Genomic DNA, 18039 nt, shown 5'->3' with positions numbered 1-18039 from the left:
AAGAAAATCCCCTTGCCATTTCCTGCGTCGTGAATCTCTTCGGTTCTTGTTACTTCTTCCTCTTGTCTCTCTTCGTCCTTTTCTCTGGGCCTCCAATTCCATCAGGTCTTCATTAGTAAGCTCCTCGGGTTGCACAGCAACAGTACTGTAAAGTACACCAAAGCACAACCTCTTGTAGAGGATGCATGCACTTGACAATGTATGCCAGACACGTGAACTAACTTAGATTGGATATGTGAACGCATGTTCGCATCTTTGAAAGTTTGCAACTTGAAGGTTCATATGTAGGGGATTTACTGTACATGAATACATGGATGGCTACCTATTATTTTTGTTTCTTTCATTCAACCTCTGATAATCTCACTCTCAGAAATCCCTCTGAGAAACCATTCTGTTTCCAGCTCTGAGTCCATGTGGTTCTGGTGAAGCTGAGCACACCCGATTTGGGGAAGAGTGTATGACCCAGGTTTAAGCTAGTCAGTACGCCATATTCCCTGGCCCTAGTGATTGATTCAGGGATGGCTATGTGGCCAGCCAGATACTTTTGCCGGGCATTTTTGGAAAGAGGCTTGATGCCGAGAGGATGTGACATGAGTTGACATGGCCACCTAGTTACTATGTGACACCTGGGTCAGCAGAAGGCAGAATGTTATGATCAGAAGCAAGCCCTGATTATGTCCTATGTGTCCCAATGCAGCTGTGTCTCAAATCAGAACTACTTGGACTTTTTAGATTACATGAGCTATTTTTGCCTATGAGAGAATGGACTGGGTTTTTTACTACTTGTTACATAAAAGCCTTAACGGGTACAAAGATGAAAACTCCTAAATCCTATGCCTCCTAAACATGTCCAAGACGGTTGGATGGGAAATACTTCCAAGCAGAAGTACCAGTTAACCACCATAGGCAGAGAAAAATTTCTAAAATGTACCTATGGAACATTTTGAGGAGTATCTTTGTGGAAAATCTATCATTTGGAAGTTGCAAAATGTAATACAATGATCAAACTTTCATGTAATGAAAGTTGTTGGCAATGAGCTAAATAAATTCTGGATGCCATCTCAAGAAATAATGGTTTTAATTTTTAGAGTAGTTATTTTAGGCCATTCTTTCCGAAAATATTTAATTAGGAAAGGTAAGATAGTCCATTGAGACCATTCCTAGTTTGTGGCAATAAAACCACAGCATCAACATCTAGGTTATCACTTCGGTGTTTTTCCCTAGTAGAAGTCTTTGAAAGCAAAACAATCCATCCGAGACCGCTGGGGTCAGAACTTTCTGACGGAGAAGTACTAATTCTCATTGAGAAGAGCTAAGCTCTAACGGTTTTAAATGGTCCACGTGGTTGAAAACCACTGGCCTGGGAATTTGAAAGCCTGAATTCTGGTTTCAGTTCTGATATTAAATTAGCTCATTGATTCTGATGAAGTCCTTTTAACCTCCATGGGTCTCAGTTTTTTCTTCTATAAAACAGAGAATTTAGACTAGACAAAGTCTCCTCCAGCTTTAAGATTATGATCCAGTAATTTGGGCATGTCTACTATACTTTCTCTTTGTAAACAGGAAGTCTTCATATAAGTCATAGAGTAATTTATAAAATACAGGAATCGTAAAAAGTGGCATTTATTTCATTTTCCCTTGTGTTTATGTATAAACCCTGTTTTGTACACTTGGGCCCTTAGTGAAAATCAGACAAAAATAAAACAAGGAAGAATCAATGTCATTAAGAATTAAAATTAAGTATAAAGCATGGTGTTCATGTATACATTACTCAATAGTCACTTTATTATTGGGCTCTAATAAGAATATAACATGATGCTTGTTCTCACGAAGCTCCCAGTGTAATAGTGCAGGCAGATTAACTACAGTTCAGCTAATAAGTGTTAAATCATAAAAGTGAGCACACAGGTCTGCAGAGGGAGAATACTTAAGTTGGATCATGAATTTAGAGAAGTCTTCTTAGAGCTGACTCTCAGAAGGATATTAAAGGATTGATGGAGAATTCTAGGCACAGTGATTATCACTGAAAATAGTGAACCCTATTTTCATTATTATGGAACGAAATCAAAAGGGATATTTGGAAATGGGTGTATGTATGTAAAGTCTAATTTTTCCCCTGGTGGATTTGCTCTATTTGAGTTATCAGGAGCTAACACTGAATGCCTGCTGTGTCTTACACAGTAAGGCTGTACATGTTCTCTCATTTAATACAACCTTTTTAAACCTCATTTTACAGCTTAGATTGGATGACAGCCTGGAGCTAGGAAATGGCAAAGTTAGGATTCCAAATCACGTCTACTTGTCTCCAAAGACCTTGATCTTTCCACGACTATGCCATTTCTCTCAAAAGAATGCAGAATTTTCTTCACAGCTCTAAAGCGCATAGATTCTGAAGCCTCTCACTTCCTTCCAATTAGATTCCTATCCATTAAACCTTTCCTATTACTTGAACTTATTAGCTCTCATTTGGATTAGCAGAATCTTTCTCAAACTGGTTGCTGGAATCATCTGTGGAGTGGCTTGAAATGCAGGTTCCCAGGCCATGCCCCTGGAAATTCTGATTCGGGATTGATTGGGGTCTAGAATCTGTATTTTTCACAAGCATTTGAATCATGAGTAGTCAAACTGGAGGAAACATTGGGCTAGTGTCCTAGCCTAACAAATCTACCCATTTCTAAGTTTTCTTATTTCAATCCATTCCCCCTTCCCCTTTTCAGCGTTACTCTCAAGGTCCCTAAAGACTTGCATACTGTTTCCACTGTTTTATTTACTGTTAATAATAAACACTACTGTTCATCGAGCATTTACTCATTTACTCCCACGACATCGTCCCCCCCACACCCCGCCGCCTTGGACAGAAGCTCCATGAAAGAAGAGACTGGAACTGCAGTACCTGGGCGCACAGTAGGCGCCCAATATCTACTGAACTAGAAAACCCTCAGGGTAGTTACTATTATTATCCTCCAATCTGAAAATCTGGAGACTAAAAGAAATAGTACAGGGCTTCGCTGGTGGCGCAGTGCTTAAGGATCCGCCTGCCAATGCACGTAACATGGGTTCGAGCCCTGGTCCGGGAAGATCCCACATGCCGCGGAGCAGCTAAGCCCGTGAGCCACAACTACTGAAGCCTGCGCACCTAGAGCCCGTGCTCCGCAACGAGAAGCCACCACAATGAGAAGCCCGCGTACCTCAACGAAGAGTAGCCCCCGCTCGCCACAACTAGAGAAAGCCCGCGCGCAGCAAACAAAGACCCAACGCAGCCAAAAGTAAATAAATTTAGTAAGTATAAAAGTGTCTCAAGTTTGAAAATGACAACATTTATTCTAACTCTGCAAACATAGCTTGAATCCTGCCTCCAGTGCCCTGAGAGGTAGTCTGCAGCCTATGCTCGCTCACGCACCTGCAGAGCTAGAACACTCACTGCTGGAGACAGCTCCGAAATATGTTGCCACCCTCTGGTTCTAATTCTGCCCCTTAAGGCTGTGCTGTTACTCTTGCATATTAGTTACTTATTGCATATGACAACTCTTGAAAAAAAAAAAAAAGAAATAGTACAGCCGTGATAGCTTGTAACGTAACATTCATTTGGGATACACTGCCTCCTTGCCCACAGAGTGACGCAGGCGGCGACAAACTCTCGTGCCAGCGGTCCCTTCCCAAAGCTCACCCTTTCCGAGATGTGCGGCCGCCACCCAAGGAAGGCCATGCTCTTAGGGAGGCCACTTAAAACCCTGGTCCCTCACGCTACAGAGGCGGAGAAGCGCGCCCTTTTGTACAATATGGCGGGTCGAGTCACATGGGCCCCGCGGCAGATCTGAAACGCACGTTACGTGGCTCGGAGCGGGCGGTGGTCACGGGGGCGTGGCGGTAACACCGCGGAACCTCCAGCGCCCGGGCTTCTCGCGGGCCACGCCCCGCGGCCCCTTCGGGGCCTCGTGCGCAAAGGAGGGGGTGGAGCTTTCCTCGGGACCTTTCACCTCAGCATGGCTGCGCCCGTGGGACCGGTGAAGTTCTGGAGACCTGGTAAGGCCCTTCGCGGAACGCTGGGCAGATGCGGCAGCTGGACTTCGGTCTTGGCCCCGCGGCCGGCGTCCTGGCGCCTGCGGCCCTGCTCGCAGGCCTGACCTCAGCGAGCTGGCCACCATTGCCTCCGAGCTGGTGGGCTCCGCGGCTTAGGCGCCACAGTGGTCCCGAGGGATTCAGGGATCCGCCCCCAGCCGGGGCAGAAGTTCACCGTGTGACCTCGTTCCAGTCTCTCAGCCTCCACAGGCCTCGTTTTCACTCCTGATGCCTGTCTTGCCCAACCCGTGCGATGGGGAAACGCTAAAGCGCCCACGCGTGTCCTGTTACCGCCCTGGGGCTACGCTGGGGCCGGACAGGGGCTGCTGCTCGGGGTTTAGGAGTTCATGTTAGGAAATCAGACTGCCTGGGTTCTAATTCTCGGCTCTGTTGTAGAGTAGCAGAGTTCCTTTGGGCAAGTCTTTTAACCCTTCTTAGCCTTAGCCTTCTTACCTGTGAGATGGGGAGAATAGTGACATCTGTGGGCTGGAATAACGAGCACGACGCATTGTTTGATGTGATCATTAAAAGGGAAAGTAGTTTAGTATGTTTTTGGGTTTCTGTCCGCCCCACGTGTCTGCCAGAAATTGAACACCCCCCTTGGTATTGGCTGTCACCCACTCCCCCTCTTGCAGGCTAACACCATTCTCAGCCGCAAAATGATTTGCTTGTCTTGTTTGAATTTACTCATTAGTCAGGATTTTATTGAATGTTTACGTGCCAGACCCTTCCTCCTCTTACAATCAGTTTCCTGTGAAAAACAAAAGTTTCTTAAAGGGTTACCGGCTTGTTTTTTTTCCCACCACTTGCACCTCCGCAGGTCTGGATGTGCACAGTATTGTATATTGCAGCAAAAATGAAATAAGACAGAGAAGGTAATATAAGGGAAGCTTTTAAAGGGTATTTAGAGTGGTTCCCAGAAATTTTGAACGTGCCTATCAGTGATGGTGAACATAAACCTAAGCAAGGTCTGTGTTAATTCTTTTTTTAAAATCTGTAGCTTGTCCCCTAATGATAATTTTATGATTCAGCATTTAAGTCACCAGCCAGTTATCGATCCTGAGTTTTATTTGCAGCCAAAGCTAAGATCCCATTAGATAATGAGATATCCTCTATTTTATTTATTCAAGCCTTTTATAACAGGTTAAAGTGTTAAGTACAATAAAGGCCTAAATAAATTGTTGAAAATCAGACCAGCTACTCTTTTGGTTAAAGAACATGGGATTATTCTAAGAGTTCTATTCCATTATTTAGTTCATTCACTGAAGTTATACTTACTGAACACCTCGCCTTGTGGTTAGGAGACAAATACGGATGACTAGGGCTCTGCTCTCAAGATTTATACTCTCTCTCTCTCAATTATAATATGAAATTGGATATCCTCTTTTTTTTTTTTTTTGCGGTACGTGGGCCTCTCACTGTCGCGGCCTCTCCCGTTGTGGAGCACAGGCTCCGGACGCGCAGGCCCAGCGGCCATGGCTCACGGACCCAGGCGTTCTGCGGCATGTGGGATCTTCCCGGACCCGGGCACGACCCCGTGTCCCCTGCATCAGCAGGCGGACTCTCAACCACTGCGCCACCAGGGAAGCCCGGATATCCTCTTTAAGAGATTTTAAAGTGAGGCAGAAAAAGGCGGTGGTAAGGAAGATGAGCTCTGCTAGCGTCAGACTGTAGAGACCATACCGACTACCATTTACTAACTTGGTGATTTGGGAAAATCACGGTTACCCCATCTGTAAATTGGGAATGACACCTACCCAAAGGATTGTTTTGAGGATTAAATGAGAATACACATCAAGCTCTTAGCACTAGATACATATTAACTATTATAATTACTTGGAAGTATAGAAGAGGGGGAAAGTTTGAATGTGTGGATAAGAAATACTGCATCAAGACGGTGGTATTTTTGAGGTGAACGTTGAAGCACAAATGAGGCTTTGTTCTGCAGAGAGGTAGGAGAATGGAGCTCTAAAGGGTGTAGCGTGGACAAAGGCAAAGTGGGATGGAACCTCAGCAGTGTCCAAAACACCAAAATAATTGAGTAGCGTGGTGTTTAGTGGCAGGGCGTAGTAGGAGATGAAGCCAGAAAGGTAAGTAGGGGCCTCATTGTGAGAAGTCTCCATGCAAGTTAAAGAATTTGGGTTTCACTGTTCTTAAGCAGGAGGTAACACAATGAGGTTTATTTTTGGACGATAACTCTGGCCTTGGTGAGCAGAATGCTTGGGGGAGGAAATTAGAGTCAGGGACACCCTTAAGAGAAGGTGCTACTAAAATCGAGAAGGGATATTGAAAACCTCAGTTCTGGCATGTGAGCAGTAGGGAGGGACCTTATGGGAGAGATTTGAGAGGCAGATGTGGGGGAAGGTAAAGTCGGTAATGACTCAGATTTCTGGGTTCAGTGACTATCTTGGTAAGTGGTTCTCAAATTTTGCTGTATAGTTGAATCACTTGGGAAGCTTTTAAAACTCCTGCTGTTCAGTCATACCCCATGGTAATAAATCAGAAGTCCGGAGGGGCTAGGAATCAGGCGTCAGTATTTTTTAAAGATCCGCAGGTAATTCAAGTGTGCATCAAAGTTTGGGAACCACTGTTCTAGGTAAACTGTTGTCATTCACTGAGATGGGAATGGATTTAGTGCACACTTACTGGGCCCTTTGTGCTAGTCACTTTTACTTAACGTCATCTTATTAAGAGGTAACAATATCTTGAAAAAAAATTTTTTTTTTATTGTTTATTTTTGGCTGCGTTGGGTCTTCGTTGCTGTGTGTGGGCTTTCTCTAGTTGCAGTGAGCGGGGGCTACTTTTCGTTGCGGTGGATGGGTTCTCATTGTGGTGGCTTCTCTTGTGGAGCACGGGCTCTAGGTGTGTGGGCTTCAGTAGCTGTGTCTCGTGGGCCCTAGAGTGCATGCTCAGTAGTAGTGGCACATGGGCTTAGTTGCTCCACGGCATGTGGGATCTTCCCGGACCAGGGATTGAACCCGTGTCCCCTGCATTGGCAGGCAGATCCTTAACCACTGCGCCACCAGGGAAGTCCCGGTCACAATATCTTGTGATGGAGGTATTACTCTCATTATACAGATTAGGAAACTGAAGTTGAAAATATGAAAATAGGATGTGGGAAATACACGATGAAGGTCAGGGAAGTGAGTGAGACTGGGTATAAGGCTAGATGAATATGTCCTATAGGCTGGGAGTCACAAGCTCAGGTAGCTACAGGGGGCCTCTGGGACAATCTAAGTAAGTGAAGGTGCCGGGTGGAAATAATAGGGAGTGGTGGGAACTGTGGCAAACTAGAGCGTGTGTACACTGATACGTGTACAGTATTGATTACACTGAAGCGTACACATGCTATCTGAAGCAGGAAGCTGTAGATGGTTCCACCCAATTGGTGTCATATGGGCTCAAATATCCAGGTTAGAATGGGAAATTTTTACGTGTTTTAAATGAATGATTTCAGACATTTTAACAGTGACATATTTGGGGTCCTTGAGTAACTAGTTTGTGAGCTCTACCAGTTTGTGATCTCTGCCTTAAGATCTTTGTATGAGCTGCCTGAGGTTTTTGTAGAAAAAAGTTTGACTTGATTTGCTAGTACAAGTGGATCAGAAGGGCCTGGCCATTTTCCTTCCTTCCTTCAACAAATATTTAATGATAAAATCAATGTTTGACAGTGTGCCTGGCAAACGCTTTATAGCAACAGCTTTGAAGATTTTTTGACCTGATCTACAGTAAGAAATGTGTTGTGACCCAGCATGGGTACACATAATGTATTGTGTTGTGATTCAGCACGCATGCACATGTATGTGCGTGCACATGCACACACACGTAACTAAAAAGAGTTGTACAAAAACAATATTGCTTCTTGGGGTGCCCTCTGATACTTTCTATCCTATTTCTAGTTCATCTTTAAAAAGTGCTAGCCATGACCCACTACATGAGTTTCCTAACCCATTAATGGGTCACCACTCAAACTGAAAAATTGGGTTAGAGGGACTGCTGGATTGGTGGGGGGCAGTGCTTTTATCAGCCTTGTTTTATAGATGGGGAAATGGTTTACGAGAATTACAAACTTGTTACTTGCTTAAGCACTGAGAATGTTCCCAAGGGAAAAAACAAACCATAGGCAGCCAGAATGGGCCGTGGGATATATATATAGTGGGGAAGCAGGCCTGGTTTGGTTGAATGAAGCCTTTTGTGTGGAGGAGACATGCTCCTCATTGACTGACAGTAGCTGTTCTCGTAAAAGACCTCATAACTGAATGTACTGAGGTGAACTTGGCTGTAGGTTAGAGACAGGAGGGATGGGGTAGTCAGGAAGACACCTGGGTGGATTAAACCTTGGTGTGGCAGGAAGTAAGAGACGTTGCGGGAGCAATGTGAAAAGATTCTAGACATGCTGTAGGGGTTTCCCTGGTGGCACAGTGGTTAAGAATCCATCTGCCAATGCAGGGGACACGGGTTCGAGCCCTGGTCTGCAAAGATCCCACATGCCGCGGAGCAACTAAGCCCACGCGCCACAACTACTGAGCCTGCGCTCTAGAGCCTGTGAGCCACAACTACTGAAGCCCGCGCACCGCAAGAAGAGTAGCCCCTGCTCGCCGCAACTAGAGAAAGCCTGCACGCAGCAACCAAGACCCAGTGCAGCCAAAAATAAATACATATTTTTAAAAAATTATAAAAAAGTAAATAAAAGATTCTAGACATGCTGTAAAGGTTTAAAATGTTTGGAAAAGGAGGGAATTCAGGACAAAAGCAGAGCTGATGAGGATAAGCTATTTCTTTGCTCTAGTTTTCTTCGGTGAAGATTACAAGGCGTTAATCAGAGGTAGTAATAATAAGGGTAGAAAGGAAAGGAAACTCACCTCTTTGAGCACAGGCTTTATTCCAGGTCCTGTTCTATCTTTTATCTTGTTGAAAGGAAAGTCAACATTTTGGCAAAACAATAGAGCAGTGCCCCACTTACCTGATTTTTGGCAACCTTGGACCTCTGGAACACAGCTATGTTCCTAGAAACGAAAGGAAAAGGGATCAGAGATCTACAGCAGTGATTCTAAATTTAGCTCTAGGGTGTCTCTGGACCTCCAGCATTTTGTGTTCTGATAAATTACATTCTGGTGTATTTTTCAGGAGATGGAGTTCACAGCCTTTATTAGATTGTCGAAGGGATCTGGGACCCCTCAAAAATGTAAAAATAAATCACTGGGCTAAATATTCTTATCACAAAGCCTCTGTACTTTCACATAGCATCACAGATTCTGAGTTCAGAAAACCCGGGAGGTGATAGTATTGGGTAATTATCCCTGTAGCACCCCTAACAGAGGGCTGTGAACTTCTGGCGGGGGTCGTTATTGATTCACAAAGGTGGCATACCCCTGTACTGAACAAGTCTAACTTTTAGAGATAACTTCCTCATGTTGAGTTGAATTCTGAGCCCTGTATCATTTACTTATTACTCTGAGTTCTGTCTTGGGCTGCACGAACAATTTGGTGTGAAGAGTTACAGAGGCTGATGATAAAAATTGAAGCCATGTTCCTTCTAAGGCATTTTCCTTTTCAGGCTAAAAATTCTTTTCAGGCTAAAAGTTGTATGTTGAACAACTTTTCATGGGGGGATTTGGCTTCCCTATCTTCACCACCCTGAGGCCCAGTTTTTCGTCGTTTTTACCAAGAAGCCACTGTGGGTATCTGGTGTTTAATCTGCTCAGCACAGTGGCTTCTTGGCCCAGCACTTCCCAACCAACCACTGCAATTCTGTGATTCAGATAGGCGCTGCCACTTATTGTACCCCACTCCAGGGCCGTAGTTGATTGGATCAGGTTGGGCAGCGGCCCTAAGCTGGGAGAAAAAGAGCCTTCCTCATCTCCCAAACAGACAACACACACCTGGGACTCCTGGTTCCCCTCACTGGGTCTTTCTCCATTACCACTTTATGCACTAAGTTATGTTTCTTTGGGAGGATGAATAAGAGAAGCAAGTAAGCTGCACCAGGGTAAGGCCGGCATCTGTAGTGTTCGCTGCTGTATCTCTGGCACGTCCATCCTTGCTGGTGAGTGAGTGAGTGAGTGGTGGAGGAACTGTGAGCCTGAGCTCTGGCCCTGGAAGCAGCCTTAATTCCAGCTCCTGTAGAGAAGCCAGCCCCAGGGACTGAAAGGAGCTTGTCGAGAGGGGCAGAGAGAAGGAAAAAGGCCAGGCAGCATTTGAGTCCCCGGTCGGTGCCCGTTGGCCCTGAACCTTGCTGCCATCCTACGGTGATAGGATTCATCGTTTGCCTCAGCTAATTCCCACTAGGTTTCTGCCACTTTTATTAAGAGTTTGGTAATAATAGCAGCATGGTGGCCAGAACTCAATACATTGTCCTCTATAATGTACAGTTGCGTGTGGCCAATTTGGAGCCCAATAGGTCTGCCATCTCCTTTGTTCTTGACACCGCAGTGAGGCTCTTCTGTAGTCTCGTAGGTGCCTTTCTAGATGCTTTCCTGAAATTACAGTTTAATACCTTTTGGTAGTTTGAGATTAAAATGCAGTGCTTCTGTTGTATATCTTCATCTTTGAATTTGTAACTTTCACGCAATTTTTCTGTTCCTTATATCAGAGAATCTGAAAAAAACATTTCTGTTGCAGGTACAGAGGGACCAGGTGTCAGCATCTCTGAAGAGAGACAAAGTCTAGCTGAAAACTCTGCAACGACTGTTGTTTACAATCCTTATGCTGCCCTTTCTATAGAGCAGCAGAGGCAGAAGCTGCCAGTGTTCAAGGTACATTAAATAAGTATGTTCAGTTGTCGGCCTGAAGCAGCCTGCATTAGCTTTTTTTTTTTTTAATTAATTAATTTTTTTGGCTGGGTTGGGTCTTCGTTGCTGTGCGCGGGCTTTCTCTAGTTGTGGCAAGCGGGGGCTACTCTTCATTGCGGCGCGTGGGCTTCTCATTGTGGTGGCTTCTCTTGTTGTGGAGCATGGGCTCTAGGCGCACAGGCTTCAGTAATTGTGGCGCACGGGCTTAGTTGCCCCATGGAATGTGGGATCTTCCTGGACCAGGGATCGAACCCATGTCCCCTGCATTGGCAGGCAGATTCGCAACCACTGCACCAGCAGGGAAGTCCCCTGCAGTAGCTTTATACTTGGCACTGAAGTGAATAATGTCCTCTTACTCTTAATGATCCTGTAGAACACAGCGAGCTCAGAGATACCCTTATCTGAAGAGATCATCTGTTCAAAATATGTGTGTTAGTTAACTTTATAAGTCTGGAAAGTCCTTACAGTTTTTTTTGGTTAGATCTTACATATTGGAAAAACTGGAAGAAATGAAATGACATTCTTTTTTCCCCTCTTTGCTTTCAGTTACGGACAAGTTCAAACATACAGAAAAGTAGAGAAAACAGCACAGCGAACTCTTATGCATCCATCTTCAACAAATTACCAACATGTGGCCAATTTTAGCTTTCTTTTTAAAGGCATATTTCTTTACCCAAGATTAATTAGAAATAGGAGGTTGTTTCTGTTGAAGAGATTAACTCCCACTGAGATAGTGATGGGATTTTGGTATGGTTATTACATACCATGTGCACATCCAGACACGTGATTTTATTAATCTCATGAAATGGACATATACTCATAAGAGACCAAAGTGTAAACTAGAATTAAGAATATATTCGTTTACAGTGAGCCGTGGTTCTCCAGTACAGATACTTTTCTCCCCGTTGCCAAGTCCACGTGGAAAGCCAAATTGTAATCAGGAAGTGGGCTCAGAGCCAAAGACTGTTTAGATATAGTTGAAGGGTATTTATTTCCTGTAGCCTCTGATGAAGGGTGATGAACTCTCCCTGCCTTGTATGATGTCTCTGGAATGACCCGAGTAAGTGGGGCCACCAGCACCTGTGTCTCTCTTTCTTCTGGACACTGTTGGGTGAAAGCTGCCAAGTCCTTGCACTTAGGGAGTTTTTTTGTCTAGACTGTGCTAATAATGCCTCTTCTATTAATACGTTCTTTCTCCAAATGGATATGAAACAGCCGCCTTCTGAATTTCGCCAAGTCACCTCGATCAGACTTTTCTGTGGCCCCAAATGTTTTAGTTACTCCTGTACTGATAGTTGCAGGGTTTCTTCTGCAGGTGATTAACCTCATCCATTATGTGTGAATGTAAACCAGTTTGACCCTCAGGAGATAAGATTATAGGTTCACCATTGAGGGGCACAGTTTGAGCTGTGATGAAGTGTCTGGACTCGAGCTAGACTTTAGAGTTCAAACCCAGGCTTCATTATTTGTGTGCTGTGTGGCCTTGCCTCACTGCCTGAGCTTCTGTTTACTTACCTATCATATGGGACTAATGGTACCTTCCTCATAGGATTGTTATGAGGACCAGATGAGGTAAGCCACATAGAGCATTTAGTAAGATATCTGACATGTAATAAACGTTGGAAGTACAAGGATAATTATTGTTTACTGAGTATTTAATTTTATTGACTCTTCTTCATCCTCCAATTGTACTTATAATAAATGAAATAACATTAAAAAAAGAAAGCAAGAAGGTATTAATAACATATTGAAATTAAAATGGTAAGAAAATGCGTGTAAGTTATTGATAAAAATCAAAGCAGAGCTTAAGCGTAGTTACAATCTCATAAAATGTTAAAGATAAAGCTAGGAGACCAAAAGGATAAAAAGTTACCCATTCACCACTGCTGCCCCCATTAAAACTAAAAGTGAAAATTCCTTTTTAAAATTTTTTTAAAGATTTTATTTGATATGGACCATTTTTAAAGTCTTTATTGAATTTGTTACAATATTCCTTCTGTTTTATGTTTTGAGGCATGTGGGATCTTAGCTCCCTGACCAGGGATCAAACCTGCACCCCCTGCATCGGAAGGCGAAGTCTTAACCACTGGACCGCCAGGGAAGTCCCAGTGAAAATAGGTTTAAAAATAGAAGTTGAAACTAAAGCAGCAGTAAATCAAAGGCTCGCCCCCCTTTACCCCAGTGCCATTTCAAGGCAGCCTTCCCCTTGGCTACCTCCTGTAGGCTGGCGTTCTCTTTGGGCCCTGAACACTGCTGTGCAAGGTTGTCCTCTTACTTCCTTAAACTCAACCTCACTGAAGCTCAGTCTGGTCCTCTGCACCAGCTCTCCTTGATTTCCCTGCCTGTGCCTGTCGGTGGTACCGTCATTCTTCCAGTCTCTAAACTGGAAATAGTTTTGTCATCTCTCTCTTGAATGTCACACCTTGGAATCTCCACTTGCAATGCTTTGTATTTAGCACATGAAGTATGAGTTAATGCCTTCAGTTTCTTCATGCTTATATCAATCTTGTATATTGCTGCCCAGTTTTCTCGGAACACTTATAGCATGTACTGCCTCCTGGCTAAAGTCCAGATGCTAGCTCTACGTTCAAGGCTTTCACAGTGCGGCCCTAACTACACCTATTGTAATTCATTTCCAAGTGAAACCTGGAGCCTTTCGTGGGCTTTTTCTAGCACACCTCGAATAGAGTTCATATAGTTTGCCTATTTCCATCTTCTTTCCTTTACTTATGTCATTTCCCTTTCCTGGAATACCATGTGTGTCTCTCTCTCTATTCAAATTTTCTGTCAAGTTTTCCTTGAACACCCACCCATCCATCCATCCATTCAACCATCCATCCAGCAGATGGATTTACAAAATATCATTTACAAAATATCTGTGAAGAACCCAAACCTTTCCCCTTTCTTTGCCCAAAACAAGAGAAAGCACAGAGTCCAAGCAATCGACAGGAAAGCATCTAGACGAGTCCCAGAGTACCTACAGCAGAATCTCCTTTGGGTGTTTGTAGAAATGCAGATTCCTGGGCTTCACCCTAGCCCTACTGAATCAAAAACCCTGAGGGTAGGGCTAGGAATCTTCATTTTTAGCAAATATCCTAAAAAATTTTTACACTGAGATTTGAGAACTACATATTTAGACCCTAAATAATGCTAAATTCAAAACCCCAAACAGTCAATACCTTATTTAGCCAGGAAGGCAGCATCTATCTCTCCCAGTCTTCACCAAACACGTTGTTGGTGTGGAGTCAGATGAGCTGAGCAGTGATCAGAGTGGGAGAATTCGGCAGGTTTTTACTTCATTCCAAACCAGGAATTTATGGAATACCTTTATGACTTTCCAGATCATCAGGTGTGTCTGTAATCAAATGTGGGTACAGAAGTACATTCTGAAGCTAAGTACATGGGATCTTGGAATTATCTGTGACTTTTCAGTGGCCAAATCAGTGTTTCTGCTCCTACTGAATGGGTTAAGGAGGCCCAGTAGAAACATAGATGTAACCCATGCTTGCTTTATTGTGAACTTGGCCTTAGAGGTAGAGACGAAAGCATATTCTTTTTGTTTTCACAAGTTAATAAATGAAAAAAAATTAAATTAAGTAATACATGCATGTTGAACAAAATTCAAAGGTCTCCTTCATACCCCTGCTCCCTGGCCACTTTCTTCTGCTCACTGGAGACAGTATAGTTACCAGTTTCTTGTTTTGTTTTTCCTCAAAGTAGCTTATACATAAAGAAGCATATATGTATTTACCCTTTCTTCTTCATTTTTTAAAAAATTTATTTATTTTTGGCTGCATTGGGTCTTAGTTGCTGCGCGTGGGCTTTTTCTAGTTGCGGCGAGCAGGGGCTACTCTTCATTGCGGTGTGCGTGCTCCTCATTGTGGTGGCTTCTCTTGTTGCGGAGCACGGGCTCCAGGCTGGCAGGCTTCAATAGCTGTGGCATGCTGGCTCAGTAGTTGTGGCTTGTAGGCTCTAGAGTGCAGGCTCAGTAGTTGTGGTGCACGGGCCCAGTTGCCCCGCAGCATGGGATCTTCCCAGACCAGGGCTTGAACCCATGGCCCCTGAACCAGCAGGCGGATTCTTAACCATTGCACCACGAGGCAAGTCCCTACCGTTTCTTTAAAAACACAAATAGTAGTGTATCATTCACACTGTCCTGCACTTTGCTTTCTTACCATAGCAGACCTCATTGACCATTCCACATCAGTACAAATAGACATTTGTTCTTTTTAACAACTGTGTATTATTCCATTATTGAAGTGTTTCACAGCTGTGTAACCACTCCTCTGTTGATGAACATTTAGGCTGTTTGAATTTTTGGCTCTTATAAACAATACGCAGTGAGTATGCTTGTACATACATCTTTGTTCACATGTATTAAGGTGTCTGTAGTCTAACTTCTTATAAGTGGAAATCTTGAATCAAAGGGTATGTGTGTTATATATTTTGATAAGTTATTACACTCAGTTGCAGTTGTATCACCTTGTACTGGCACCAACAGTACCTGCAATGTATTTTGATGTATATTAGAAATATATTTTGATAGTTCTTTTTAAAATTTCCTTCCCTTTGGCAAACAGCTCATTTCATAATGTTTAAATATCTTTGTTTAGGTCTTTTGAGAAAATGTATGTCTATTTACAATGTTTGGTTATATTTTTTCAGCTTAGGAATCATATACTGTACTTGATAGAAAACTATCAAACAGTGGTGATTGTTGGAGAAACAGGATGTGGGAAAAGCACGCAGATTCCACAAGTGAGTACATTTAAATGTGTCTTTATACTTAGATTTGATTGGAAGGATTTTGTAACTTGAGAACTCTTTACCATTTTTTTTCATTTTTAAGATCTCCTCTCAGAGAGGAAATAGTCAACCCAACTAGGTGTTTTTTATTAAACTTTTGAACTTTTATTAAACTTTTAATTTCTTTGATTAGAAGAAGTAACGGTCATCTTCAATTTATTATAATTCTAAAATAATAATAGAATAGCCATACTCTGAAAGGAACAATGGGAACTCATTTGAAGAGGATGGATGCTGCTGTAGTTGTGAATAAAGATTGACTGTTACAGAATTATGCAGTGCTATGGAAGAAACCTCTCTTACAGGACAAAATTTTATCTGGTGTGGATAGAAGTGGAAAGAAGGATCAGGAAAGGCCTCATAAAAGAAATGACATTTGAAATTGGGGAAAAAAATATTAAAAAGAAAAAAAAGACAAAGAAATAGAACTTGAATGATCAGTGGGAGTTGGCTGGGAAGATGTCCTCATCCAGTGAATATTGTGGTTAGAGATACTGGGGTGGAGAAGTGCTTGGGGCTCAACAGAGTACACAGGTAAGATCAAGAGTGGAAAGATAGGGTGAAGTCAAAGTGTGTCTTAAGAGCTTCGACTTGAAGCTCTTAAGTGAAGAATGATATTTAAGTGGTCAGGGCTAAGAGTCCTTGTAGGTTTTTCTTTCTTTTTTTAAAAAAAATTTATTTTATTTATTTATTTTTGGCTACGTTGGGTCTTCACTGCTGTACGCAGGCTTTCTCTAGTTGCGGCGAGCAGGGGCTACTCTTCGTTGTGGTGCGTGGGCTTCCCATTGCAGTGACTTCTCTTGTTGCGGAGCACAGGCTCTTGGCGCGCGGGCTGCAGTAGTTGTAGCACGCAGGCTCAGTAGTTGTGGCTCGTGGGCTCTAGAGCACAGGCTCAGTAGTTGTGGCTCACAGGCTCTAGAGCGCAGGCTTGGTAGTTGTGGTGCACGGGCTTAGTTGCTCCGTGGCATGTAAGATCTTCCCGGACCAGGGATCGAACCCGTGTCCCCTGCATTGGCAGGCAGATTCTTAACCACTGTGCCACCAGGGGAGCCACATCCACTGACTCTTGATGTCAACACTATACCTGCTTTTGCAGCATCTTTAAATTTTCACCTGTAAGCAACCATAAGCAGGCAGAAGTCTAAATCCCAGGTGTATTGAGAGACTGGCTTCATGGACAGATTTATTATTGTGCAAATTGTTTTTCTTTCCCCTAACACTAGTACTAAGAGATTGACTACGAGAGTGTGTGTGTTTTATTTTGGATGGTAGAACTGTGTCCTGGTTATATGGCTTTGGTTTGCTGAGCTTGAATCCTAGCTCTTAGATTTTTACCTGTGTCCTGGGACAAAGCATATGACCTCTTTGTTTCCTTATCTCTAAATTGCTGATGATGCTATTACCTTCGCATTGGATTTGTTGTGAGGATTAAATGGGGTTATACATACCAGACAGTTCCTGGCACTTAGTGATGTACTCGGTGAATCTTAGCCATTATTCTTGTAGTTCTGTTTCTGAATTTGTGTTGATTGGGGTGGTTGGTAGTATTTTGTGTATGTATTCAGTGCAAGAGAGAAATTTCACAGATTTGATAGCAAAAACCTACATTATCTAAAACACTCTGTTCCTTACAGGCATTTTTTAAATTATTATTTTTAGCTAATTTTCGACTAACAGGAAAGTTGCAAAAATAATACAGAATTCCCTTAGACCCCTTACCCCACTTCCCTTACTACAGTAATCAAAAGCAGGACAGTAACAGTACCAGTAATCAGACTACAGATCTTATTCAAAGCTCATCAGTTTCCCCACCAAAGTTCCTTCTCAGAAGATCCAGGATCCTTCTCCCTGGTCTCCTCCAGTCTATGAAAGTTCCCCATTCTTTCTTCATCTTTTATGACCTTGACATTTTTGAAGAGTACCAGGCATTTATTTTATAGAATGTCCCTCAGTTTGGGTTCGTGTGACGTTTTCTCATGACTAGAATGAGCTGATGCATTTTTGGCAAGAATCCCATAGAAACGATGTGTCCTTCTTAGTGCATTGTATCAAGAGGGTTGACATGGTGGTCTTACCACTGGTGAGGATAATTTGATCACTTTGTTAAGGTGCCAGGTTTCATCTGTAAAGTTACTGTCTTTCCCTTTGTAGTTGATAAATATCTTGGAGGAGATATTTTTAGACTGCAAATAATCTGCTTTTCAAACTATCACCTACTAATTTTAGCATCCCTCCGTAGATCTTGTCTGCAGCAGTTACTCAGGTGTTTCTCTAATGAAGGATTTTCTCTATTCCTATTTCCTTTTACATTTATTAAATGGGATCTTCTGTAAGGAAGAACTGTTCTTTCTCCCTCATTTATTTATTCAATTATTTATGTGTA

General features: G+C 43.0%; 1 protein-coding gene across 4 annotated transcripts in view; it reads left to right on the top strand.

The window, feature by feature from the left end:
* Positions 1–3920: 3920 nt before the first annotated feature.
* The window catches only part of DHX35 (DEAH-box helicase 35), a 70125-nt gene continuing 56006 nt past the window's right edge, over positions 3921–18039 (top strand). For 3 of the 4 annotated variants that reach the window (XM_027078307.1, XM_027078306.1, XM_027078305.1), the window contains exons 1-3: positions 3921–4023; positions 10681–10814; positions 15516–15608. In XM_027078307.1, the coding sequence (XP_026934108.1) occupies positions 3984–4023; positions 10681–10814; positions 15516–15608 (267 nt within the window). In that variant the 5' untranslated portion in view covers positions 3921–3983. The remainder of the gene's footprint in view (positions 4024–10680; positions 10815–15515; positions 15609–18039) is intronic. The other variant, XM_027078308.1, reaches the window with a different exon arrangement.

Source organism: Aethalodelphis obliquidens, unplaced genomic scaffold (assembly GCF_003676395.1).
Source record: "Aethalodelphis obliquidens isolate GAN/ISIS:26980383/991018 unplaced genomic scaffold, ASM367639v1 scaffold42, whole genome shotgun sequence".
Taxonomy (NCBI): domain Eukaryota; kingdom Metazoa; phylum Chordata; class Mammalia; order Artiodactyla; family Delphinidae; genus Aethalodelphis; species Aethalodelphis obliquidens.
The sequence above is the reverse complement of the archived record's forward strand: the minus strand, read 5'-3'. Positions and strand labels throughout refer to the sequence as shown.